The 27,632-nt window shown below is 44.2% G+C and overlaps 1 protein-coding gene across 1 annotated transcript in view; it reads left to right on the top strand.

The window, feature by feature from the left end:
* The window catches only part of NUTF2 (nuclear transport factor 2), a 161,862-nt gene that overhangs the window by 76,288 nt on the left and 57,942 nt on the right, over positions 1–27,632 (top strand). Inside the window, exon 3 of the mRNA XM_068260422.1 lies at positions 27,035–27,133. Within this exon, the coding sequence (XP_068116523.1) occupies positions 27,035–27,133 (99 nt within the window). The remainder of the gene's footprint in view (positions 1–27,034; positions 27,134–27,632) is intronic.

Genomic DNA, 27,632 nt, shown 5'->3' with positions numbered 1-27,632 from the left:
GAACCAATTTTACTAATTACATTATATTAATAGTACTAAAATAATGAATAATAATTATTATGCTAAATTATTACAAAATGCTATAAGTGCATATTGTTGGTATCAGGTGGGGTATCATAATTTGCTCATAAATTTATTAACAAATGTGCATGAAATAATATTTTTAGTTATGAAAAATGATTAAAAAAAGATAAAAAAAATTAAATATATAATAATTAATAAATATGTTTCAAAGACATCATTATAGTGTCGTCATATGTGCATAGTGCGTGTTGTGCTTGTCATTTGCTAGCTACTAGCTCATAAGCGTTATTATTGGGGAAAAGGAACTGGAGAGGTGGAGGAGACAGTTGGAGACTAGGAAGTGTAAGTATCTGGTCCAAGGGGAAATTATGTATGGACAGAGTTGGTAGATAGTATATCTTATGGGGATACGTATAGTGAGCTGGACCTCGGAGTTAGAAATTGTGCTCTAAACATTAATTTAAACCCTCTGGTCTGAGGGTTCTCAATCTGAAGATCCAGAACATCTCTCTTGCCCGCAACCGAGCTATTCGATCGGAGCAGGAGGGATTGTCGGGTATCTGTTCTATAGGCATGAAGAATAGTGTTTTTGGATCCGAGTTGTGGCACTCCGCGAAGTGCCTTGAGAGACTGTGTTTGGTATATGCTTTGGTGATGTTCCTTCTATGTTGGCCGAGTCTGGCTCTTATTTGCTGAGTGGTACGTCCAACGTACTGTTTTTTACAGGGGCAAGTGATGAGGTAAATAACCACATGGGTGGTGCTGCAGTGGAATGAATGGGTGATTTCATATGAGTCTTGTGTGATTTCACAAATGAAAGAAAGTTGCCCTGGATGCAGATAATCACAGGCCAGACATTTAGATGACTTGCATTTTTGTATATTTGGAGTGGTATTTGAACTAGGTGCATGGGATACTAGTGCTCGTGGTCTGCTAGGGGCTACAATGTTTTTGAAGGTTTTTGCTCTTCTGAAGACCAGCTTGGGTTTAGCCTCTAGTTTGGGACAGAGGTAGGGATCCTTTAATAGGGTTGGCCAATGCTTGTTGATTATAGATCTAATATTTTTGTGGTTAGAGCTAAAGCGAGTAATGAAGGTGGGTTGAGAGTCTGGGGTTTCGTCTTTTTTTTTTTTAGGTTTTTTTTTTTTTTTTTTAGTTTTTGAATTGACCAGGAGACCCTCATAAAGACAAAAAATAAAAGACAAAACCCCAGACTCTCAACCCACCTTCATTACTCGCTTTAGCTCTAACCACAAAAATATTAGATGATAATTTTTTTTTGTATCATTTTTCATAACTAAAAATATTATTTCATGCACATTTGTTAATAAATTTATGAGCGAATTTATGATACCCCACCTGATACCAACAATATGCACTTATAGCATTTTGTAATAATTTAGCATAATAATTATTATTCATTATTTTAGTACTATTAATATAATTTAATTAGTAAAATTGGTTCCAATTGAGATAGTGAAGTTCAGACCAACCTTGAGAATTCACTATAAGCCACCTATTACCAACAATCGCCTATGTTTAATGAATAGCTTTTATAACCAGCACAAATACCAAATATTTCTCCAGCACTATTTATACTGAAGAATTTTTAACACTGCTGCCATCTAGTGTCCATTTACTAAAACTTTTTTCCCCAGCATCTGGATGTTCTCTTTCCTGGACCAAACATGGCGGCATACCTATGGGTATTGGCTCCGCCCCCTAACCCCGATAGGACAGTTCATCTATAAGTTTTAGGCCCCCCGCCCCCTCCAGCCATTCTTTTTTCTGTCCTCGAATGGACAGTTTCGTCTATTTAGTGGAGCTAATTTTTGGTTTGTTTCTTCATTTTAGGTTCTTTTGTTTCCCTCTTTCCCCTTATGTGCATGTTACCTGTGCGGGTTCAGCCTCTCCCGCCTGGTTGGAGCTTCTCTAGCCCTTAAACAGGGCGAACGGCGATTCCTGGGTGCAATGCAGCCTTTGGCTGCGTGGTGGCTGCCCTTATGCAAGATGGCGCCGCCGGACCCCTCCGCATCATGTCCTGCGCAATGCAGCGCTGGAAGTCTCGCGAGAGGCGAGATTTCGCGCTGGCAAGCGCTGATTGGCCAGGGGGAGTGTTTTTAGGTCTCCAGGAAGAGCAGAGAGGTGGATGCATGCTGATACCGGCGTGATAGCGGTGGGTAGCGTGTTTTCTGCGCTGGTACCACGCTGTCTGCCCAGAAATTGCACAGAGAGCTGTTCCCTGCTGTCCCCTGTCCTGGTCTGCTGGATGCAGGTATGTAATGTTCCTTGCTGTGCAAGGTTTGGCTTGACTAATTGACTGAAGCTCTGCTGCTCTGATGGTATTAATGGCTCTATCTATATTTCTCTTAAATAGAGAATGGAGGATATTGAGCATGCGGAGGAGGTGGTCCCTGTCAGGTAACAGGCTGCTAAATGCAGCCTTTTCTGATCTTATGCACCGAGTGTTTGTGTAAAGCGTCCCTTGCACAGGTCCTGAGGGGGTTAAAGAGTGCCTATTATTCCCCATTTATAAATTTTATGGAGGATGTGATAGTGGAACATAAAGATTTATGTCTCCACAGTCCAGGGGAAGGAGGAAGTGGACAGGCGGTCCCTAAGGAGTGTCTTTCCTCGGCTGCGAGACAGAAGTCCCGTCCTCGATCAAGAGAACGAAGCAGAAGTCGTCGCTCTCGTGACAGGAGGAGGTCTTCAAGGGATTATAGATCCAGGTCCCGAAGTAGGAGACATTACAGGGAATCTTCCAGGAGAAGACGCCGTTCTAGGTCCAGATCCTCACGCAGACGTTCCCGTGATAGGAGGCGATCATCTGAGCGCTACTCTCCACAGAGACGTTATCATGAAAGGGATAGGTCCCCTAAGAGAGCGAGGAAGGATTGGGACATTTTCTCCTAGATCTGATCTTTTGGAACCCTTTCAAAGACCAGTTCAGGACTTATGTTAGTCGTGCACTCAGCCGGCAATGCCGGGCAAGAGAGTGTGTGAAACCTGTTTTGCGGAGCTAGGCAGAGAAAGAGACACTGATAACCAGCAGGTGCTAGCCTTTATCCAGCAGGCAGAAAAGGAGACTTTCCAGAATATGGCACCTCCTCAGGGTTTGACGGCGGGTGCACCAAAGGCCTCGCTAGAGGACTCCGCCGCTCAGGGAGAGGTTTCGGCTGCAGGCTTTAGTTTCTCCTTAGTACCTGCTTTCCTCCAGGCTATTAGGTCAGCAATTGACTGGCAGGATGAGGAAGGTTCGGTTCCAGAGCCGGACAAGTACTATCCGCATTTAGACCAGCAACCGCAAGTTTTCCCGTTCATGAAGATTATAAAGGAAGTTATTCTTAAAGAATGGAATAAGGTGGAACAGAAGCCTTCCATGAATAACAGGTTATCGAATCTTTACCTGCTAAGTCAGGAGGATTGCAAGCTACTGGACTCAGCCCCAGCTGTGGATGCGTCAGTGATGAGACTTACAAAGCATGTTACTTTGCCCATGGAGAATGCCATAGCTTTTAAGGACCCCTCAGAGAGAAAGACCGATACCGATATCAAGAGGGCCTTTCTAAATGCAGGGGCAGCATGTAAGCCAGCAATTGCCTTAACCTCGTTAGCAAAAGCATCTAATGTCTGGGTTGACAACATTGAGGCAGCCTTGAACTCAGGGGCAGAGAAAGAGGAAATCATAAGAGCCCTAGATGAATTGAAACTAACGGGAGATTTCATGGGTGAAGCGGCCATTTATATAATTAGATTGACAGCAAGATCCATGTTATGTAGCGTAACGGCAAGAAGAGCTTTGTGGTTAAAGCCCTGGTCGGCCGATCAGTCATCAAAATCAAACTGGTGCAAGATTCCATACGATGGAGCGCATTTATTTGGGCCCCAGATGGACAGATCTCGAAGGTTACAGGAGGGAAGTCTGGTTTGATTCCGCAAGACAGGAAACAGAGACCCTCCAGGCAACAAGCTCCTAGGAGAAGTTTTAATAATAGATATCAACAGGCAAGATCGTACAGACCGGGCAGACAGTTTGATAGAAGCTGGAAGGGAACCCAGTCCTCCTTCGGGAGAAGGATGAAGTCCAGGGTCCCGTCTGATGCGCAGCAGCCTCAAAAGCGCTTTTGATGGGACGTCCACTCAAGACTGCCAGGTGGGGGCCAGGTTGCGCCTCTTTTGGGAATCTTGGGTGGGAATAGTTGAGGATTCATGGGTGCTGAATACCCTGAAGGAGGGACATTCTTGGAGATTCAAGAAGAGACCCCCACGCTTCAAGTTCGTTCCAACAAGAATGCCGCGAGACAAGGAGATGAAGTTGGCACTTACAAAGTATGTTCAAACTTTACTGGCCCAGAAGGCGGTTATTTCGCTTTCTCACAAAGAATGCCAAACAGGAATCTTTTCTCCTCTGTTCTTGGTAAGGAAGTCATCAGGCGGATGGAGACCAGTTCTTGACCTGAAATACTTGAACAGGCATATATCTGTGAAGCACTTCAAGATGGAATCTCTGCAATCCATCATCCCGATGATAAGTGTAGGAGACTGGATGACAACTGTGGACTTGGCGGACGCATATCTTCATATTTCCATAGAGCTCAGTTTTCAAAGATTTCTCAGGTTTGCGGTAGAAGGAAAAGGTTACCAATTTCAGTGTCTGCCATTCGGACTGTCAACCGCTCCGAGAACCTTCACCAAGGTTCTTCTTCCAGTCATTGCGTATCTGAGACTCCAGGCTCTGAGGATATTCCATTACCTGGACGATATTCTGCTGCTCCACCAAGATCAGAAGCAATTGGTCCAACACCAGTCCACTCTGCTTCAACTACTGCAACGCCTGGGATGGCTAGTCAACCTCAAGAAGAGTCAGTTGGTGCCGTCTCAGGACTTGGTTTTCCTGGGGGCAAGGTTTTGTACAGTCCAAAATCAAGTTTGTCTTCCCGAACAGAAGATTACAGTATTTCAGGAAAAAGTTCGGAGGGCCTTGAGAAATCAGTCTCTGTCTGCCAGAGAGTGTTTGAGCCTACTGGAGACATTCTCCTCCTGTATCCCAATGGTGAAATGGGCCCACTGGGCGCTAAGGAGGTTTCAGACTTTCTTTCTGCATCGATGGAACAAGAGAAACATGCTTCAGAGGTTTCATCTCCCATTTCTTGTGAGGGTCTCCCTTCTGTGGTGGGCCACAGAGCAGAACTTGAGAAACTGCCATCAGATTCAGACGGATATTCCGGTAGTCCTCACCACGGACGCCAGTTTGAGAGGCTGGGGGGCCCACTGCAATGGGATCTGAATGCAGGAAAAGTGGAGAACAGTACAAAAGGGTGTACCTTCGAATCTCCTGGAGCTGAGAGCAGCCTTTATGGCCTTGAAGGCTTTTCGCCATCTGATTTATGGGAAGTCTGTCTTGTTGAGGATAGACAACATCACGGCAGTGGCGTATGTCAGAAGGCGAGGAACTATCAGTCAGTCATTACTACAAATGGCTGCTCTGATAATGAAGTGGGCGATGAAAAATCTGTCAGATCTCACGGCATCATACCTTCCGGGGGAGATGAATGTCTTAGCGGACCAGTTGAGCAGGAGATTCGCGAGTCCCCAAGAGTGGTCCTTGAACGTGAAGATCTTCAGGAAAATAGTCTTAAAGTGGGGTCAGCCGCAGGTGGATCTCTGGGCATCCCCACGGAACAAGGTTCAGAGGTTCTTTTCGCTTTACCAACATCCCACCTCAGCAGGGGTGGATTGTCTGACTCAGAAATGGGACTTCCGGCTAGGTTATGCCTTTCCCCCAGTTCCACTGATCCCCAGATTCCTCCAGAGGTTGTGCAGGGAATCATGCATGATCATTGCTATCCTGCCCTTCTGGCCACGGAGGCCATGGTTTCCTCTAGCAATGTTCCTAAGCATGGAAGAGCCAGTAAAGTTACCAGCGATCCACGACCTTCTACTTCAGGGGAGCCTTCTTCATCCAGGAGTCAAAGGCCTATGTTTAGCGGCCTGGAGATTGAGAGGCAGAAGTATGCAAACATGGGATGTTCCAACCAAGTGGTAGAGACGCTTCTAAAGGCTAGGAAGCCTTCCACCAATTCAACTTACTATCGTATATGGGAAAAGTTTATTCTCTTCTCCTTAGAAGGATTCGATATATGTCTCCAGAAGTACGAAACATCCTGGACTTCCTTCAATCAGGAGTGGAGAAGGGTCTTAGTGTCGCAGCAATCAAGGTCCAAGTATCAGCCCTTTCAGCTTTAACGAATCAGAAGTGGGCCTTCCACCCCTTGGTTGTGCAGTTTGTACAGGCTATCTTCAAGATGAGACCTCCAAGAAAACCATTCTTCCCGAAATGGGATTTACCCATGGTACTGGAAATCCTTTCTTCTCCACCTTTCTTTCCATTACAGTCCATTTCTCTGGAAGATCTGACCTTAAGGACAATTTTCCTGACAGCTATAGCCTCTGGGAAGAGAGTTTCAGACCTCCAAGCTCTAGGCTGCTCAAGTAATCTCCTGGAATTTTTCCCGGATAGAGTAGTGATTAGGCCAGTCTTGCAGTTTGTGCCTAAAGTAGCGTCTGGATTTCACATTAATCAAGAACTGTCCCTACCTACGTTCTCTTCAGAGGGTGAATGTCACCCTTTGGATGTTGGGCTGTCCATCAGGGCTTATCTGGAGTGTACAGCTTCATTCAGAAGTTCAGACAGATTGTTTATCAACTTAACCTCCTTGGCGGTAATCCCGAGCTGAGCTCGGGGTATGCCGCCGGAGGTCGCCGCTCAGGCCCTGCTGGGCCGATTTGAATTCTGTAAAAAGCAGCACACGCAGCCGGCACTTTGCCAGCCGCGTGTGCTGCCCGATCGTCGCCGCTCCGCGGCGATCCGCCGCGTGCAGCGGCGAAAGAGGGTCCCCCCAGCCGCCCGAGCCCAGCGCAGCCGGAACAAACAGTTCCGGCCGGCGCTAGGGGCTGGATCGGGCGGCTCTGACGTCAGGACGTCGACTGACGTCCATGACGTCACTCCGCTCGTCGCCATGGCGACGAGGAAAGCGAAACAAGATAGGCCGCTCATTGCGGCCTATCTTGTTACTTTCGATTGCCGGAGGCGATCGAAAGTACGCTTCCGGAGCGCCCTCTAGTGGGCTTTCATGCAGCCAACTTTCAGTTGGCTGCATGAAATATTTTTTTTTTTATTCAAAAAAAACCCTCCCGCAGCCTCCCTGGCAAAATAATTAAACCGCCAGGGAGGTTAATGGTGCCCATACGCGATACAATAAAAACGGTTGATTTTCCCGTTTATTCGATCTAAATGATCGAATTGAATGAAAGTTGAAAATATTTTTTTTTCGATCAAGAAATTCGAACAATTATCACGTTTTTTCGGGAAAAATGATCGGACATGCTGGAAAAATCTTTATATTCGATCTAACGGAATAATCAAACTAAATTTTCTAATTGAAAAATGGTACCTCGTATGGCCACCTTTAGAGGTCCTAGGAAAGGTCTCCCAGTAACTACCAGAACTGTGGCTTCCTGGCTGGTTAAGATTATTCAGAAATGTTACTCTATTAAGGGACTTCCTGCCCCTAAGGAAGTTCATGCACACTCTACAAGGGGCATGGCGGCTTCTTGGGCATGCTTCTCAAAAGTTTCAGTAGAGTCTATCTGTAAAGCGGCCAGTTGGTCTTCTGTAAATACGTTTTTGAGGCACTATCATGTGGATCCTGCCTCCCTGTCTTCTGTCGAGTTTGGCAAAGCTGTTTTGTCTGTATGAATAAATACGTATGTTTTGCAGTATTCCCTCCCTCAAGTGTGGTTTGTTATATCCCATAGGTATGCCGCCATGTTTGGTCCAGGAAAACGGAAAATTGTATACTCACCTTCCGTAATTTTCCTTTCCTGGATCAAACGATGGCGGCATACGAATCCCTCACTCTTGTCCATACGAGGACTGATTTAGACCAGAATGGCTGGAGGGGGCGGGCGCCTAAAACTTATAGATGAACTGTCCTATCGGGGTTAGGGGGCGGAGCCAATACCCATAGGTATGCCGCCATCGTTTGATCCAGGAAAGGAAAATTACGGAAGGTGAGTATACAATTTTCGGTTATTAGAACAGCAAAGTGCTGGCATTCAATAGCCTTTCCTTATACATCGCCCGGAACCAAAATGGCGCCGCCAGTACTTCCGGTGGGCGGCCCTTTGTGTGATGTCATCAATAACTTCCGGTACCGCCCCTTTTCAGCCAGCATGCTGTTCAGACACTACAGAAGTTATTTAACACCGCTCTGCAGAGCCCCCTACAGAGGCTCCCTATGCTAGATCTATTTGGTAAGTGCTCTGACTCTCATTCCATCAGACCACCTAACGCTCCCTCTGCTGTTCACCCACCATACTCAAACTTAGCACAATTAAATACTGTGTCTTTTCTTTTAGCCTATTTGTGACCAGTCTATTTTTTTAAAGAGCAGCTAGCGCTGTGATCGAATAGCTTATGTAGCTATGAGATACCACCTTAGTCTGACTTGTGTATATTTATATTCAATAGCTGGCCAAGTCCTAATTATTTGTGTTTATACAAATTTATGATAGATTTATTATGATTTTATGAGCGATATACTTTTACTATGGATTATTAATGTTACCAACAATGTTAATACTTATTATTTATTTTTATAAAGCAGCGACTATTATAATTATTATTTTTATTCAAGTTACTCCCTGGTTCGCGGGGCGGTGCGGGCTGTTTGGCGCTGGTGTGCTGGGCGGTTGGCGCGTGGGGTGCCGTTTGCGGACTTTTGCGCGCGGTTTGCCGCGATTCGCACGGGTCGCTGCGGGTTGCGCGCGGAGGTCCGCGATTGCGCGGGTCGCGGCGTTTTGCACGTGCGGGGGTCCGTGGGCGGCGCTTCGCGTGCTGGCTGTTTTGCGCGCCCGTGTTGGACGGTTTGCGCCGCTTTGTGAATCAGGCCCATTAAGTTTTCCTCCTTTATTGCGATTAGTATCTTTACTGCTAACGATTATCATCAGTATTACTCTTTCTTAAATAATAATAATTTATAAAAAAAACATTATGTATGTACAAAAACGCATCTAAAAATTTGATCAATATGATATGACGCAATGTTTATGATCTTGGTAGAACATTTTTTACTATTATGTTTGATATACATGTACAAGTATATTGAGGAGTTCTTGTTGCTATTGTAGGCACTTTTACTGGCCTGATGAAGCGGGCTGAGACCCGCGAAACGTGTTGCCTGTGCTAATAAAAATCCCTTGTATTAACTACAGATGTTTCGTCATTGAGGTAAGCTACCTCATATCACTTTTCGATTTTAAGCTGATTTTAGATGCTTTTATTACATCAGGGCGCCCCTTTCCCTTTCATGTGCTAAGTATACCCCCGAACACATCCTGTCCGAGGGGAGGTGGCAGACCACCAGTGGAGTCCCCACAGTGGACTCTGTCCCCCTTTTTCCACTGAGAGCGACCATCCTTCCGGTTCTGGCTAGGACCACCCCGAGTGGAGTCGGGTTTATTGTCTCCACCTGCTTCCTGTAGTTGGTTGTCCCCAGCAACCTCCCTTTGTGAGTAGTGCTTTTAATTTATTTTCTTTTATTGTGGTCATTGACATATTGCACTACTGGGCTCCTGTTTTTTGTCTCCTGTGACTACTTTTTCTACAGGGTGTTCATCCACCCCTACTACAATTGGTTTATGGAAGTGTTCTGAAATCTCTGAAATGATCAAACACTAACATAGGAACGCTTTGAAGTTGCACACGTTAAACAGGACATTGGATTGTTCCTGGGACATTGGGGTGGCCCCAGGGCACACATTTTGCTATAAAACAGCAGCCTGGGACAGTCACAGATCATCTTCTCCCGAGATTAGCTCATTGCTAGAGATGATCCCGAGGAAATCGGAAAATTCGTGTCTCTTCACGGTTTGACATTTGCGCTGGTAAAAGTTCAATTAACGTTTATCCCATTTTATTTTTATGCAAACTTCTCTTGTGTGTATCATTGGAATTTTTACTTTGTTTTTGTAAATCTTTTGTATATATTATTTTCTGCATTGTTCCACTTTTTTCCTGGAATATTAAATGGTTATTTAATAAGTTTGACTTCTGCTGTACTAAGCTAACACTCATAGCGTAGAAGAGACTGAAGTGTAACTGTGTATAAGTCCATGCCTGATTGTATGATTGAGCAACACTACCATATAAGATTGTAATTGCATTGTGTGTATGGGGCACTTCTGCGCTCGACAGCAGAGTGGGAAGTCTCGGAGTGGCTAACAGTATCGTTCGGAACGACTGTTAGTGGTTTTGCTTCACTACAGTGTAAGATTGCCGGTCATTCAGGCTCCTATTAAAAGCAAATCCAATATTTATTTGATCCAAACACCAGACAGTGGGTCCCACAACAGCAGCTCAGTCCGCGGTACAGAGCGCACGCCACCGGGTCCCTCACTTCCTTACTGTGACGTCATCACGTTACTCAGGCTCCGGACCCACTGTCTGGCATTTGGATCAAATAAATATTGGATTTGATTTTAAGAGGAGCCTGGCTGACCGGCAATCATTTATATGCAGTGTGACAAAACGCGCTTCCGGTGAGTGGGGCCACATAGGGGGAGTCTGATTGTATTTTCCCAAGGTGGTGGCACTACCCCCAGGAGTGTATACACGTGGTGCGGACTGCAGCCTTATTGTGGCAATACTTTGCACTATGTGCACTTGTTTGTGATTATTTTCAGGGTCTTAACCTTTTGAGGGTTATTGGAGCGCAGTAATACCTGCCTATTGATTATCTGTGAAGGTAAAGTGACCTTTTACTTGCTGCGATCCCCTGATATAATTTTTTTTACCATTTAGAGCGCAGTGACATTTCGTAAATTACAGTGTAAGCTTGCAACTGTGTGTGTGCGTGGCGTTCCCGTATTCGGCCTAAAGCGCAAAGCTGACCCGAATACTAAAATGCGGATTGCGTGCTGAGCACTCGACAGCTGAGTGGACGTGTCTAGCAACAGCTAGTGGTGGCAGTGAGAAGTGTTTGAGGGGTCACAGCCTTGTGGTAGCTCGACTAAGGCTGCTTCCCCTCTCTATCTGGTCAAACCCGCAGTCGGGAACCGTATACTCAGGCGTGCCGCGGGGCCGGTTCCTGACAGTCAGCACTACAGTCGCCATCTTGTGCATCATGATGGAATTTTTGAAGCTTAGCTGCAGCCTTGGAACCATGTCGGGTCATCATGTAAGTAGAGCCAGGGGCTGCCACAACGTTGACCAAAGCAGGTAAAGTGTTTATAAGCCACAGAAACAAGTAGGCAGGGGAGAAGGATCACTAATCGTATTATGAAGCGGGAGCTCACTGCCAGTGCGACCTACTCCATGGACTTCGGCCAAGTTTAAGCGTTTATTCAGCGATCGATCCAAAGCATCCATCCTGTACTAAGTATGATTGGTCATAATGAAGGGCCCTTCAACTTTGCTGGGTTTACAGCAAAAGTCTTTACTTCCTAGGAGCGCTTCTGTTGGGAACCTTGATCCATTCAAAGCAGTCTCACCTTGAGTGGCGGTGAGGCTTTAGGATCAAGTCTGTGAGCGGTGGAGGTCGAGCCTTTTCAGGAAAACGGTCCCTTCATCTAGATCCAACAGTGTATATGTGGATCCTTGTCTATTCACTATCCGCTTAACCATTTCCTTACCCTAATCATTTTTACGGTTCATCTCGGCTCTGATTACTTTGATCTATTTTTTTTTTTTCAGGACAAATTAGGCTTTTTGTGGCTATTTGTTTTTAGTAATTACCTTATTTTCTATGCATTTTAAAAGGAAAATAAGGAAAAAAAGTGAAAACCTACACAATTTATCCACTTTCATACAATATAGCTTTAATGTAAACCGTTCTATTGTACATTAAACCCGCACATTTTGTCTATCTCTCCTGTTTATTTAAACAGTTCATTTGTTTTTATAATGTATTAGTAACACATTGTATTCACTACCTAATTGTTACATATGTCTGCTCCAGAAATGTTTATTTTTCCAAGTCATGGGGTATCAAGTGGTTAAATGGGTAGCCCCATTTATACGGTACCTTATGCTAGGTACACACAATACAATTTTTTGGCAAATTTGACTGCCAGATTCCAACAGGTCCGACCTAATTTCCGATCGATTTTCCATAGAAGTGAACGGGAAATCAGATCGGACCTGTTGTAAATAGTTGATCTGGCAAGAAAATCTGCCGGAAAATTGTATTGTGTGTACATTAGCATTAGGATCTCTCAGGAGCTGAGATTCAGCACTCTTCTTTTCGTCAGTGTGATAAGAGAAAGTTCATTGAACACAGAAATGCTTTCTCCATGAAAAGTGAAGGACGGGATATTACGTAGCTCTTTAACAGTTTTTTTGCTTCATAATAATGCATAGGTATGACAATGTCTTTAGGACAAGCAGATTGGGTAGATTTCTCACCTATATGTTCTATTCATCCACCATATTTCGTCAGAATTGTCCAATGCAATTGGAATAAAGAGATCTTTAAGATATGCTGGAAGGTCATAAATTTTAACTGACATTGGAAAATTTTGCCAACTCTCCCTGTGTTCTAGGTCCTCGTGAGTGTTACGTAGTACATTATGGTCTGTGAACATAGTGGCCTGATCATCTTCTATTTCTCCTGGTCTTTGGGCTATGGCTGCCACCTGTGACACCAGTTTATTTGTGTGCTTCCCCAGGACAGTAATCTGTCTTAATTTCTCAGTGCAGAGAGAATGATCAGAAACTAGCAAATGATTATAGCACACCTTTTCCAAAATATAAAAATGGGCTGCAAGGAGACAAGTGGAAGAGCACCCCTACTTCCACTCACAAATGTTCAAATAAATTATAAACTGGAACTCCTGCGCATTCAACTTAATAAAGCTTTATTGAAAATTATTATGCACAGCGTTCAATTAATGCACAATTAACCTCCTTAGCGGTAACCCCGTGCTAGACACCGGGTAAGCCGCCGGAGGGTGCCGCTCAGGCCCTGCTGGGCCGATTTGCATCATTTTTGTTTTGCTGGACGCAGCTAGCACTTTGCTAGCTGCGCCAGCACCCCGATTGCCGCTGCCCCGCGCCCGATCGCAGCTATCCGGTGCGGCTGAGCAGCGGCTATCATGTAGCGAGCCCTGGGCTCGCTACATGATTTAAAACAAAAAAAAACTGCTGCGCTGCCCCCTGGCGGATTTTTTCATACTGCCAGGGGGGTTAAATCCTCATCCACAAAGGCCATCCACTAACCCCACAATCAATCTCCCAACATCACACATCCAACCAATTCAGCAATAATCTACTATGAAAGATCAGGGAAAGAAGGGAGGAGTCATATTTTTGTATGTTGGAAAGGCCGAGGCCACCATCCTCCTTAGTTCTAAACAATAAATTAATGTTGGTACGGGGCTTTCTACCTTGCCAGAGACAATTGCTGATCTTAGATCTTAACTGAGCGAGGGATGTATTGGGGATTGCAATAGGGATGGCTTGTAGGACAAAAATATCCATATCCATTTTAATTACATTTGCACGACCCAGCCAAGGAATATGTAAGTTCTTCCATGAGTAAAGGCTAGTACACACTAGCAATTTTGATTGACCAATGATTGCTCAATTTTACCACCTCCATGTAGTATGAGGGCCAAACAGATTTTCAATTCTATGCAGATTATATAGGTAAATGGTCATACTACATGGAGGTGGTAAAATTGAGCAATCATTGGTCAATCAAAATTGCTAGTGTGTACTAGCCTTAACCACTTAAGGACTGCAGTCATAAAACCCCTTAAGGACCAGAGCCTTTTTTTCCATTCGGACCACTGCAGCTTTCACGGTTTATTGCTCAGTCATACAACCTACCACCTAAATGAATTTTACCTCCTTTTCTTGTCACTAATACAGCTTTCTTTTGGTGCTATTTGATTGCTGCTGCGAGTTTTACTTTTTATTATATTCATCAAAAAAGACATGAATTTTGTCAAAAAAATGACTTTTTTAACTTTCTGTGCTGACATTTTTCAAATAAAGTAAAATTTCCTATACATTTGAGCGCGAAAGTTATTCTGCTACATGTCTGATAAAAAAAAAACATTTAGTGTATATTTATTGGATTGGGTAAAAGTTATAGCGTTTACAAACTATGGTGCAAAAAGTGAATTTTCCCATTTTCAAGCATCTCTGACTTTTCTGCGCACCTGTCAGGTTTCATGAGGGGCTAAAATTCCAGGATAGTACAAATACCCCCCAAATGACCCCATTTTGGAAAGAAGACATCCCAAAGTATTCAGTGAGAGGCATGGTGAGTTCATTGAAGATTTTATTTTTTGTCACAAGTTAGCGGAAAATGACAGTTTGTGACAGAAAAAAAAAAAAAGTTTCCATTTCTTCTAACTTGCGACAAAAAAAAAAATGAAATCTGCCACGGACTCACTATGCTCCTCTCTGAATACCTTGAAGTGTCTACTTTCCAAAATGGGGTCATTTGTGGGGTGTGTTCACTGTCCTGGCATTTTGGGGGGTGCCTAATTGTAAGCACCCCTGTAAAGCCTAAAGATGCTCATTGGACTTTGGGCCCCTTAGCGCAGTTAGGCTGCAAAAAAGTGCCACACATGTGGTATTGCCGTACTCAGGAGAAGTAGTATAATGTGTTTTGGGGTGTATTTTTACACATACCCATGCTGGGTGGGAGAAATATCTCCGTAAATGACAATTTTTTTATTTTTTTACACACAATTGTCAATTTATAGAGATTTCTCCCACTCAGCATGGGTATGTGGAAAAATACACCCCAAAACACATTATACTACTTCTCCTGAGTACGGCGATACCACATGTGTGGCACTTTTTTGCAGCCTAACTGCGCTAAGGGGCCCAAAGTCCAATGAGTACCTTTAGGATTTCACAGGTCATTTTGAGACATTTCGTTTCAAGACTGCTCCTCACGGTTTAGGGCCCCTAAAATGCCAGGACAGTATAGGAATCCCACAAATTACCCCATTTTAGAAAGAAGACACCCCAAGGTATTCCATTAGGAGTATGGTGAGTTCATAGATTTTTTTTTTTTTTTGTCACAAGTTAGCGGAAATTGATTTTAATTGTTTTTTTTCACAAAGTGTCATTTTCCGCTAACTTGTGACAAAAATAAAATCTTCTATGAACTCACTATACTCCTAACGGAATACCTTGGGGTGTCTTCTTTCTAAAATGGGGTCATTTGTGGGGTTCCTATACTGCCCTGGCATTTTAGGGGCCCTAAACCGTGAGGAGTAGTCTTGAAACCGAATGTCGCAAAATGACCTGTGAAATCCTAAAGGTACTCATTGGACTTTGGGCCCCTTAGCGCACTTAGGGTGCAAAAAAGTGCCACACGTGGTACCGCCGTACCGCCGTACTCAGGAGGTGATCTGATGTCGGATCTGCGGGCGATCTATTGGTGTGGGTGGGTGATCAGATTGCCCGCAAGGGGCAGGTTAGGGGCTGATTGATGGGTGGCAGTGACAGGGGGTGATTGACAGGTGATCAGTGGGTTATTACAGGGAAGAACGGATGTAAATAATGCACTGGCGAATCGATAAGGGGGGGTTTGAGGGAAATCTGAGCATGTGGGCGGGTGATTGGGTGCCCGCAAGGGTCTAATCTGATGGGTAAAAGTGACAGGTGGTGATAGGGGGTGATTGATGGGTAATTAGTGGGTGTTTAGAGGAGAGAATAGATGTAAACAATGGATTTGGGAGGTGATCTGATGTCGGATCTGCGGGCGATCTATTGGTGTGGGTGGGTGATCAGATTGCCCGCAAGGGGCAGGTTAGGGGCTGATTGATGGGTGGCAGTGACAGGGGGTGATTGATGGGTGATTGACAGGTGATTGACAGGTGATCAGGGAGGATAGATGCATACAGTACACAGGGGGGGGGGGGTCTGGGGAGAATCTGAGGGGTGGGGGGGTGATCAGGAGGGAGCAGGGGGCAGTTTAGGGACTAAAAAAAAAAAATAGCGTTGACAGATAGTGACAGGGAGTGATTGATGGGTGATTAGGGGGGTGATTGTGTGCAAACGGTGGTCTGGGGGGTGGGCAGGGGGGGGGTCTGAGGGGTACTGTGGGCGATCAGGGGGCAGGGGGGGGCAGATCAGTGTGTTTGGGTGCAGACTAGGGTGGCTGCAGCCTGCCCTGGTGGTCCCTCGGACACTGGGACCACCAGGGCAGGAGGCAGCCTGTATAATACACTTTGTAAACATTACAAAGCGTATTATACACTTCCTATCCGGCGATCGTCGGGTTAACAACCCGCCGGCGCTTCCGATTGGCCGGCGGGTTGACGTCGCGGGTGGGCGGAGCCTTTTGCCGGCGGATGCGCGTGCATCCCAGCGCGCGATCCCCGGCCAGAGAGTGCCCCAGGACCTGACGCCAATCTGCGTTACGTGGTCCTGGGGCTGCCACTTTGCCGCCGCCAATATGAAGTAGGCGGTCGGCAAGTGGTTAAAGGTCGCACGCAAAATATTTTGTCAGAAAGAGGGGGAAATTTCAGGCGGAATAAATTGGAAAGCTCATGGGGAATGTGTATGCCCAGATATTTTATGGATTCTTTAACCCATCTAAAAGGGAAAGAAGATTGGATGGTGGGGAGAAAAGCTTAGGGTAGGGAGATGTTGAGAATTTCAGTTTTGGATAAATTCATTTTGAAGTTGCTCAAATCACCAAACTCCCTGGCCTACTTGAGGAAGTTGGGTAAAGATGTTAAAGGATCAGTGATGTATAGTAAAAGATCCATCTGCAAAGAGTGACAATTTAGATGATGAATCCCCAACCCGAACACCTCTAATATCAGTGTCATCGCTGAGGGCCCTGGCAAAGTGTTCCATGCAGAGAATATAATGTAAAGGGGAGAGAGGGCACCCTTGTCTAGTCCCATTGTTGATGTAGAAGGCAGAATGATTGCTGTAGAGGCTCAAGATTTTATTAAGAAGGTTGGGGCCCAAACCTATCTGTGACAGGGACTCTTTCAGAAAGGACCAATGGATCCTATCGAACACCTTCTCAGCAACTGAAAGAATGCACAATGGGATTTGGTTCATTTGGGCTCTGTATATGAGGGAGATGGTCTTGAGGGTATTATCCCTAGCCTCACGAGATGGGGTAAAAACCTGCTTGATCAGGATAGATAAGCATGGTCAGATGTTCAAGGCTTTCAGCGATAATTTTGGAACAGATTTTGATATCAATATTAATGGAAATGGGGTGGTACCTGTCACAGGCATTTGGATCTTTCCTACTCTTGGGAATAACTATATGGGCTTGCAGGGCTTGTTTGGGGAAGGACTGGGAGGCTGAAATTGAGTTGAAGGCAGAGGTCATTAAGGGGGCCAGTTCACTAGCGAATGCCTTGTAAAAGACCCCTGTATAGCCGTATGGGCCTGAACTCTTTCTGGGTTGAAGGGTAGCGATACCTGAAAGGACCTCTGACTCAGAGATATCCTTCTCCAGATCTTTTACCATTTCAGAATCCAGGATAGGAAGACCTGTCTTATCTATATAGGATTGGATTTTAGTTATAAGGGACACAGGGTCGAGATCTTTATATTTACCAGGGAGATTATAGAGAGCTTTGTAATAGGAGCAGAATTTGTTGGCCATGTCAGAGGATTTGTGGACAAGTCTGCCATAAGAAGTAGAAATGGAGGGAATAAATGACGACATAGGACGTGGATGCAGATATTTAGCTAGGAGGGAACCACATTTATTGGATTTCTCATGGAGGATTCCTTGGAATCTTTTCCTTTGAGCTAAAGATCTTTCATCTAATAAAGAGAGTAATTTTTGTATGGCAGACGAGAGTAGCATGTTAATATGCTTTGCATTCTCTCTTTCACCTTTGAGTTTATTCTCTAGTGTAGTTATTTCATTGATTAATTGTGATATTTTAAATCTCTTTTCCTTTTTTAGACGTGAACCATGAGAGATCAGGTGGCCCCTAATAGTGCACTTCAATGCCTCCCATTTAACTGAAGGTGAGGGCTCGTCAGAAACATGGGTACTAACAAAGTCTACTACGACCATTTTAATATCTTGAGAGCACATCATATCTTTGAGCAAATTGTTTAGCTTCCAAACAGGCTCCTAGTCTCAACCAGTATCCCCAATGAGCAAAATACCGGAGCATGATCTGACCATAATTTGATTCCAATGCTAATGGAGATAACCAATTCTAGCAGGCTGTGGGATTTAAATATGACCTCAATTCTGCTGGAAGCGTTATGGGGAGCCAAGAAGAAGGAAAAATCTCTATCTCTTGGGTGAAACACCCGCCAGGCATCTACAAGCCTCATATCATTTAGTTTTTGTTTAATTTTAATCCGGATACTTTTACCTAAGCTTTATGCATATTATGGAGGATTTGAGACCTTTTATCCGGGCTATTGAATCCCTTAACATTAAACAAAGCACACTTACAATCCTCTCCCCTTGTCCGATGTGTAGCTGCAGGCTGCATTACACAGGAGATAACCAGCCAGAAAACTAGCTAATTGGTGTGTGGCAAATAAGAACAAAAGTAGCATGCATAGGAGTGGCATATATCAACAATGCATATAACATACTGAGCAGGTAACCTGTTGGTAGGAACAAGCAACTTGAATAACAACTGAAAACATCAAACTTAGCAAAGAAACATATAGCAAACATTACATATGCTATAGAGCAAAAAGGAGCACTTGTAAAAGGCTAGAAAGCCCCATATTGAAAGGGCTTGAATGCACTGGAGCAAGGAGGCCCACGAACTAACACGGCGGACCGGAGCCGTGCCCCCCAAGTCCCGGTAGAGGGTAAATTCGGAGTGGAAGAACGATGGAATCTTCATAGTCGGCATAGTCACATGAGGAACTGCACATGTGAGAAAGGGTACAATTGGTGCAAGTCTTGGACAGTACGACCCCAGAAATGTGAGAGCTGGTGCAAAGAGTATGCCGTAAAACACAGGCATGAGGGCAAAGTTGGGGGAGAATAACAGTAACCTCCTTGATGATTGCAAAACAAAGTTCAGGGGCCACCATTGTAGAAGAAACTGTAACAAGACATATGGGCCTAAGGAGTCTTTTACAAATCTGAGGCACATGTGGGTAAACTTAGCGAAAATTGGGGCAGCCACATGTAGCCTGGGCAGGAGGAGGTAAGAAGGGGCAAACAGTCAATCGTAGAAAAAACATCTGGAGTAGGTGGGTTATACAAACGAGAAAAGGAATTATCTCACCCATTATGGTTATCTTGGTTTTGGTCGGAATGCGATCTGCGCCTGTTACCCCTGGCCATGGTTTGCCAGCGGGGTCTTTGTGGAAGAGGGTTCTTGTTGTCCGGGGCATCCAGCGGCCACTCCTTGATTTGGAGCAGTGGGCGATCTAGTGTTTCACAGAAAGCAGTGAGGTCCTCCGGAGATGTCAGGGAGGCGGACTTGCCCTCATGCTTCACCAGTAGCTGAAAAGGGTAACCCCATCGGTAAAGGATGTGTCTTTCCCTTAAGGCCTCAAAGATAGGTCGCACCACTCGGCGCATTTGCAGAGTAAGACTGGATATATCCGAAAGGATGGTGATTTTCGCGCCGTCTAGCTCCACGTGGCCTCTGGCTGTGAGCATGATGGCATCCTTAACATTGTAGTAGTGGATTCTGCACACCACGTTGTGCGGCTTCTTAGGGTCGGTACTTACTGGGCCCAAAGTGCGGTGTGCACGGTCAATTTCAATAGGAGAGTCCTTGGGGTTGCCCAGAAACATGTTGAATATGCCGATAAAAGTTGGAGCCAGATCAGGGGTTTTGGTTACTTCTGGTATATACCTCTCACCCACAGATTTTCTTCTTTGGTGGTTTTCCTGGTCATCGATCTTAAGAAAAATGTCACAAATTTGTGTAGTGTGTCTGTCGATAGTAGCTTGCTGAGATCTTTGAGTTTGTGCCAGGGCTTCCAGGCTCTTGTCTGTCTCCTCCAATCTGTGGCCTACATGCCTTATCTCAGACTTAACGTCCTCCAGTTCCCTCTGATATGTAGCTTCTATGCGGCTCACGTACCTTTCGAGGTCGTCTTTCGTGGGTAGAGATCTGATGTATTCATGCAGATCAACCTCTAGGTAGGAGTCGGCGCCTTCGGATCTGGTGGGGGAAGCTGGAGGTTTCGTAGAGATGTCCGGCAGAGAGACGCTCCCAGGAGATGCCGTGGCCTTGTCAGGCTGGACGCCTCAGGTGCCATCTTGGGAAGCCCATCCATGCTCGTGGACCTGGTAAGCGGGCGGAGAAACTGCTGTATATTACCCTTCTTTGCGGGGGTCTCAGCACCAGGATTATCCTTCCTCTTTCTGCCACCCATAGAGGACCAAATCGACAGCTAATGTGAGCTTTTGAAGGGCTTAGGGACAACGGTTAGCGGGAGCTCTGTCTAGAGACCTACAACGCATGCCATGAGCAAGCCACGCCCTGGAACATCTTGTATTTTTTAATACTTTGCACTGTAGCCACTGGAACTTCAAAACCTTTATAAATGGCCTTGTAGCCCTTTCCTGAGCAGCCACAATGCACAACCGCAGTTCCTCACTGAGCTCCTTTGTCTTAGCCATGACAGTCCACAAACCAATTGCACAGAGCTGCTGTTTTTTTTACCTGTTGAGTTGATTAAAACAGCTGTTCTTATTTAATCTGGTAATTAGGATGCTTTAGAGCAGCTTGGACTATTTGGAATGGTATAGAACTTTGGATTTTCCCACAGACTGTAACAGTTTGTGAAGGGTATGAATATTTTTGGACTAGACACGTTTTGCTCAAATGTAAAGGTTGAGATTTTTTTTTTACACAATAATGCCTCTTGTACATCGTGTTAATATCTTTTGGGAGACACCTATGTCATTTCCCGTCAAAAAAATTACTTGCTGGTTGAATAAAAGTAACTTTAAGTCAAAATTTGCCAGGAGTTTGAATAATTATGGACAGCACTGTATGCATTGCACTGTCCACGTTTTGAGTTTAGTGATTTTTCTACAATAAAAGAGAAAATCCTTCTTGGCATTTCCCGTTTTTTAAGTGTGGCTATTTTGAAACCAATTCTTATGTCATTTCCTCCCTTAGTCTCCTCAAAGAGGAACAGTGGTGTGGGAGGGGAAAACCGGATGGAAAGAGGTTTCAGCCAATCAGGCTGCATTAGTTAATCTGAGGGGAAGTACAGAAGCAAAAAAGGACAGCCCAGCATGCCCTGCAACTTCCTTTTTGTGTACCAAATAAGAGTCAGGTAAACTGGGGAATGATCATTTCTCAATAAGAAAAGTAATAGATTTTAACTTTTTTGGATTGCCTGGTTATTATTATTATTATTATTATTATTTAGTATTTATATAGCGCCGACATATTACGCAGCGCTGTACAGTGTATATATATATATCTTGTCACTAACTGTCCCTCAAAGGAGCTCACAATCTAATCCCTACCATTGCCATATGTCAATATTATGTAGTGTAAGTACTGTAGTCTAGGGCCAATTTTTTTTTTTTTTTTTTTTTTTTTTAGAGGGAGCCAATTAACTTATCTGTATGTTTTTGGAATGTGGGAGGAAACCGGAGTGCCCGGAGGAAACCCACGCAGACACGGAGAGAACATACAAACTCTTTGCAGATAGTGCCCTGGCTGGGATTCGAACCGGGGACCCAGCGCTGCAAGGCGAGTGAGCTAACCTCTACGCCACCGTGCTGCCCTAAGCATCCTTATTACTTGTTTACCAGATACAAACAAGTGGTTTGACCCAGCACTCTCAGGCAGGGAACACACTTGACAGTTTTCGTACGCGTTTTCTGCACAGAAAAACTGAGAACTCATGTTAATCAATGGGCTAGTGCACACTTACTGTGTTGTTCGTACGCAGAAAAAAAACTGACATTCTGCATCCTGGTTCAGCACATTTTGGCAGTTTTCTCTATCATTTACATCAGCTGCTGTGAAAAAACGCGCGCGTTTTCCTGCATGGAAACACACTTGGTGTGCAGAAAAAGTATGCAGGAAAACGCGCGCAGAAAACTGAAAGACAAGTGTGTTCCCTGCCTCAATGGAGACAAGCGTGCTATAGCTGATCAGAACTTGTTGCTCATCAAGTTCAAAAATAGCAAAAAAAGAGATCAGCAGCACCGCTACAGTGAAAAAGTTAGCTCTTTTATTAGTGCAGTAAAATCATGTGGCAAAGATAGAGCTGGAGGCAACTACAGCCCGCTGTTTTGAAGCGACATGCTTCTTCTTCAAGTTGCAAGCTCATAATGACAAACAATGTTCTCATACCTTCTTAAATATGGCCACACATTCAAATGTCAGCCAATCCACAAATGAGACTTGAGAAGTGACCAATCAGAGCAGACCAAAAGAATGGAGGACCTGATGGGGAACTTCAGTACACAGGAAGTACAACCCACAAGTGACCTCACTGCAAGAAAACACTCCCATAACAAAAACTGCTGCTAAACCACACCCAAAACGGACCTGATGGGGAACTGCCATGTACGCGTAAAAATCACCTGATGCGTAAAAATGTACGCATAAACCCCAAACGCGAAAACGCATGAAAAAAGTATGCTAAAGGCATCCACAATGAATGCCAACAAGAAAAGACGCGTAAAAAGCGTGAAAATATATGCAAAAAATCTAGGAACGCGTGGAAGAATAATGCGTAAAAACCGCTGAATAAATGCTAACAAAGCGTACGCGTAAAAAGATGGGAGTGGCGTATAAACATACGCAAATAGTTAAAGTAAACACTACAAAAGACAAAAATCAGTAAAATATACATATGCAAAAATGTACAAATATTGATATGCTCTGATTGGTCACCGCTCATGCATAAACACAAAGAACCTTAATCACATCAGATATAGAAAAGTACAGGAACAACCTTAAGAAAATGTTCTCAGAATATAAATACTAGATACATCCCATAAATTATTCCAAAAATTGCCGAAAAAACCCCAAACCTATGTTACTGGTCCTGATTGCCACCCAGATCCGAATCTTCTTAAATACAAAACGATAAATCGTACCCCCTATTTAAACCTCCTCGACCTACAGTTCCTAAACGTCTAATCCATCCTGCTTCACATTTCAGTAATGCTTTCAATCTATCCCCACCACGTAATGTCCTAGGTACACTGTCTATGACCTGTATCCTAAGTTGTGACACTGAATGTCGAGACTCGACAAAATGGGACGACACTGCCTGTTCTCGATTCTGACCACGTATCGCACACTTGTGTGATGAAAGACGTACACGTAAAGATTGTGTCGTCATGCTAACATAAGCTAAGCCACAAGGGCATTTAATAAGATACACTACATATGTTGAATCGCAAGAATAGCGTCCACGGATCTTAAACTCAGTTCCCAAAGATGGGTGATTAAAACTATCACCTTTGACAATATGGCTACAAGCATGGCAACTTAAACATGGATAAGTGCCAAATCTGCTCGCCGAGTCAGTAACTACAGGTGTTGTCCCATACTTGTCTCGTCCCATTTTGTCTCTAATTGTGGGAGGTCTTTTAAAAGACAGAAGTGGGGGGTATCTGAACTCATGAACTTGTGGGAAGGACTGGCGTAAGAGGCCCCAATGTTTCCGTACAATGGACCCCAGCTGAGCACTGCAGGCATTGTAAGTGGAAACAAAGGGGAGTCTAAGGCCCTGCTGGCGTCTAGGTCTACTATCCCGTTCTTTAAAGGTATGGTCAGGATAACCTCGTTGCTTGAATTTAGTAACAGTCTCCTGGAGTCGTTGGTCACGCATAGCCTGGTCAGTAACTATCTTTGAAATTCTCGCAAATTGTTCTCGTGGGATGTGTTCTCTCACAGAACGAGGGTGGAAACTAGAGAATTCTAAGAGGGAATTACGGTCAGTAGCTTTAACGTAAAGGTCTGTGATAAAATGGTTACCCTGACGGATCACCATAGTATCCAGAAATGGAACCCGCTCTAAATCTGAGTGGGCAGTCAATCTAATAGCTGGACATTTACTACTCAACTCACATATGAACAGGTCGAGCTCAGAACGTGGCCCCCTCCACACGCAAAATACATCATCGATGTATCGCCACCAACACAAGACGTGTCGGCGGAAATACATACTTTGGTATACAAATGCCTCTTCGTAGAGGCCCATGAAAAGATTAGCGTAGGAGGGGGCCACGTTAGAGCCCATTGCCGTTCCTCTCAACTGTTTATAAAAATTCCCACCAAAGACTCCACATAGGAAGTTCGCGGTTGAATTATTACGCATTATTCTTGAGGAGAACTATTTCTTCTTTGGTGGGAATTTATCACAGACCTTTACGTTAAAGCTACTGACCGTAATTCCCTCTTAGAATTCTCTAGTTTCCACCTTCGTTCTGTGAAAGAACACATCCCACGAGGACAATTTGCGAGAATTTCAAAGATAGTTACTGACCAGGCTATGTGTGACCAACGACTCCAGGAGACTGTTACTAAATTCAAGCAACGAGGTTATCCTGACCATACCTTTAAAGAACGGGATAGTAGACCTAGACGCCAGCAGGGCCTTAGACTCCCCTTTGTTTCCACTTACAATGCCTGCAGTGCTCAGCTGGGGTCCATTGTACGGAAACATTGGGGCCTCTTACGCCAGTCCTTCCCACAAGTTCATGAGTTCAGATATCCCCCACTTCCGTCTTTTAAAAGACCTCCCACAATTAGAGACAAAATGGGACGAGACAAGTATGGGACAACACCTGTAGTTACTGACTCGGCGAGCAGATTTGGCACTTATCCATGTTTAAGTTGCCATGCTTGTAGCCATATTGCCAAAGGTGATAGTTTTAATCACCCATCTTTGGGAACTGAGTTTAAGATCCGTGGACGCTATTCTTGCGATTCAACATATGTAGTGTATCTTATTAAATGCCCTTGTGGCTTAGCTTATGTTGGCATGACGACACAATCTTTACGTGTACGTCTTTCATCACACAAGTGTGCGATACGTGGTCAGAATCGAGAACAGGCAGTGTCGTCCCATTTTGTCGAGTCTCGACATTCAGTGTCACAACTTAGGATACAGGTCATAGACAGTGTACCTAGGACATTACGTGGTGGGGATAGATTGAAAGCATTACTGAAATGTGAAGCAGGATGGATTAGACGTTTAGGAACTGTAGGTCGAGGAGGTTTAAATAGGGAGTACGATTTATCGTTTTGTATTTAAGAAGATTCGGATCTGGGTGGCAATCAGGACCAGTAACATAGGTTTGGGGTTTTTTCGGCAATTTTTGGAATAATTTATGGGATGCATCTAGTATTTATATTCTGAGATAACATTTTCTTAAGGTTGTTCCTGTACTTTTCTATATCTGATGTGATTAAGGTTCTTTGTGTTTATGCATGAGCGGTGACCAATCAGAGCATATCAATATTTGTACATTTTTGCATATGTATATTTTACTGGTTTTTGTCTTTTGTAGTGTTTACTTTAACTATTTGCGTATGTTTATACGCCACTCCCATCTTTTTACGCGTACGCTTTGTTAGCATTTATTCAGAGGTTTTTACGCATTATTCTTCCATGCGTTCCTAGATTTTTTTGCGTATATTTTTACGCGTCTTTTCTTGTTGGCATTCATTGTGGATGCCTTTAGCATACTTTTTTCATGCGTTTTCGCGTTTGGGGTTTATGCGTACATTTTTACGCATCAGGTGATTTTTACGCGTACATGGCAGTTCCCCATCAGGTCCGTTTTGGGTGTGGTTTAGCAGCCGTTTTTCTTATGGGAGTGTTTTCTTGCAGTGAGGTCACTTGTGGGTTGTACTTCCTGTGTACTGAAGTTCCCCATCAGGTCCTCCATTCTTTTGGTCTGCTCTGATTGGTCACTTCTCAAGTCTCATTTGTGGATTGGCTGACATTTGAATGTGTGGCCATATTTAAGAAGGTATGAGAACATTGTTTGTCATTATGAGCTTGCAACTTGAAGAAGAAGCATGTCGCTTCGAAACAGCGGGCTGTAGTTGCCTCCAGCTCTATCTTTGCCACATGATTTTACTGCACTAATAAAAGAGCTAACTTTTTCACTGTAGTGGTGCTGCTGATATCTCTTTTTTTTGTTTACCAGATAAAAATAATCGATTTTATGCCCGACGGTTACTCTTTAAAAAGCGGACCATAGGCGGAACGGAGCTGATACTATACAAACAGAACAATGCCAATCTATGGAACCGTTCAAATACGTCCGTTCGTACGGATCCGTTCCGTACATTTTGCTGAACAGACCACAACTTTGCTGCAGCTACAATTTTGAGCCCAGTGGACCAGAAAGTGACTTTTCGGAGGGTAAAATCCACTGGGGGTGGAGGGTCTGGGGGGGGGGGGGGGTGTGGGGACGCGAACCGGGCTGTTCCTAAGCGGGGTGGGTAAGGGAGGGTGCTGTAGCCGTGCGAGCAGGTGAGGAAGGGATAAAACGTACCCAGGCGTCTTCTTCATTGCAGGCTTCAGTCTTCTGTCTATTTCCGCGTCATGTGACTGGTCACATGATGCGGAAGACGACTGACGCCTGGAAGTCACCCTCTCTACCGCCCGGCTGCAATGAAGAAGACTCCTGGGTAAGTTTTTTTTTTTTTTTTTTTTTTTTTTTTTTTTTTTTTTTTTTAAACCCTCCCTCACCTGCCTGGCTGCTGAACACTACCTCACCCGCCCAGCTGCTGCTCCCTCCCTCACCTGCTGGAGTGGCAAATGGAGTGAAAACGGATCCGATCAACCGGTGATCAGATCCGTTTTCACGGAACAGTTTGCCAGTGTGAACCAAGCCATATAGATCCGGTGACGTGGAAACCAGATCTGCTTTACCAGATCAGTTTGGCCTAAAAATACGGCGGGAACCAACCCTTAGTCATTTTTTATGTTTTCTTTGCTTTATGTTCACTTTTTGTTGTTGAAATGCACATTCATATTGACATGCCTATTATTATCCTTTAGATGCTTCCCTTTCAGAAGATACAACATAGCATCACCTCACAAGATCATCAGCCAACACCTGATCACGGAATACTTTGTATGGTTGTAGGGCAACTTAAGGTAAGACCTTAGTAATTTTTAGCACTTCAGCTTGTTCAAGCATGGTCCAGTGTTTAACCATTTCAGCCCGTGGGTATTTTTCACCTTATGGACGAGAGGAATTTTCACCTGTCAGCGCTCCTCCCATTCATTCCCCAATAACTTTATCACTACTTATCACAACGAAATGATCTATAACTTGTTTTTTCCGCCACCATTTATGCTTTCTTTAGGTGGTAAATTATGCTAAGAATTATTTTATTCTAAATGCATTATGATGGGAATAATGACAATTGAAAAAATCATCATTTTTTAGTTTGCAGCCATTATAGTTATAAAATCCACACATTTTTATTTGGCCATTTGTCCCGGTTATTGCAACGTTAACATTTTATCACTAGTACAATGTATGATGACAATATTTTATTTGGAAATAAAGGTACATTTTTTCTGTTTTACATCCATCACTAATTGTTAGCCCAATATTTAATAATTACAGTATATGCCCTCTTGTCATAGA

This window comes from Hyperolius riggenbachi, chromosome 11 (genome assembly GCF_040937935.1).
Source record: "Hyperolius riggenbachi isolate aHypRig1 chromosome 11, aHypRig1.pri, whole genome shotgun sequence".
Taxonomy (NCBI): domain Eukaryota; kingdom Metazoa; phylum Chordata; class Amphibia; order Anura; family Hyperoliidae; genus Hyperolius; species Hyperolius riggenbachi.
The sequence above is the reverse complement of the archived record's forward strand: the minus strand, read 5'-3'. Positions and strand labels throughout refer to the sequence as shown.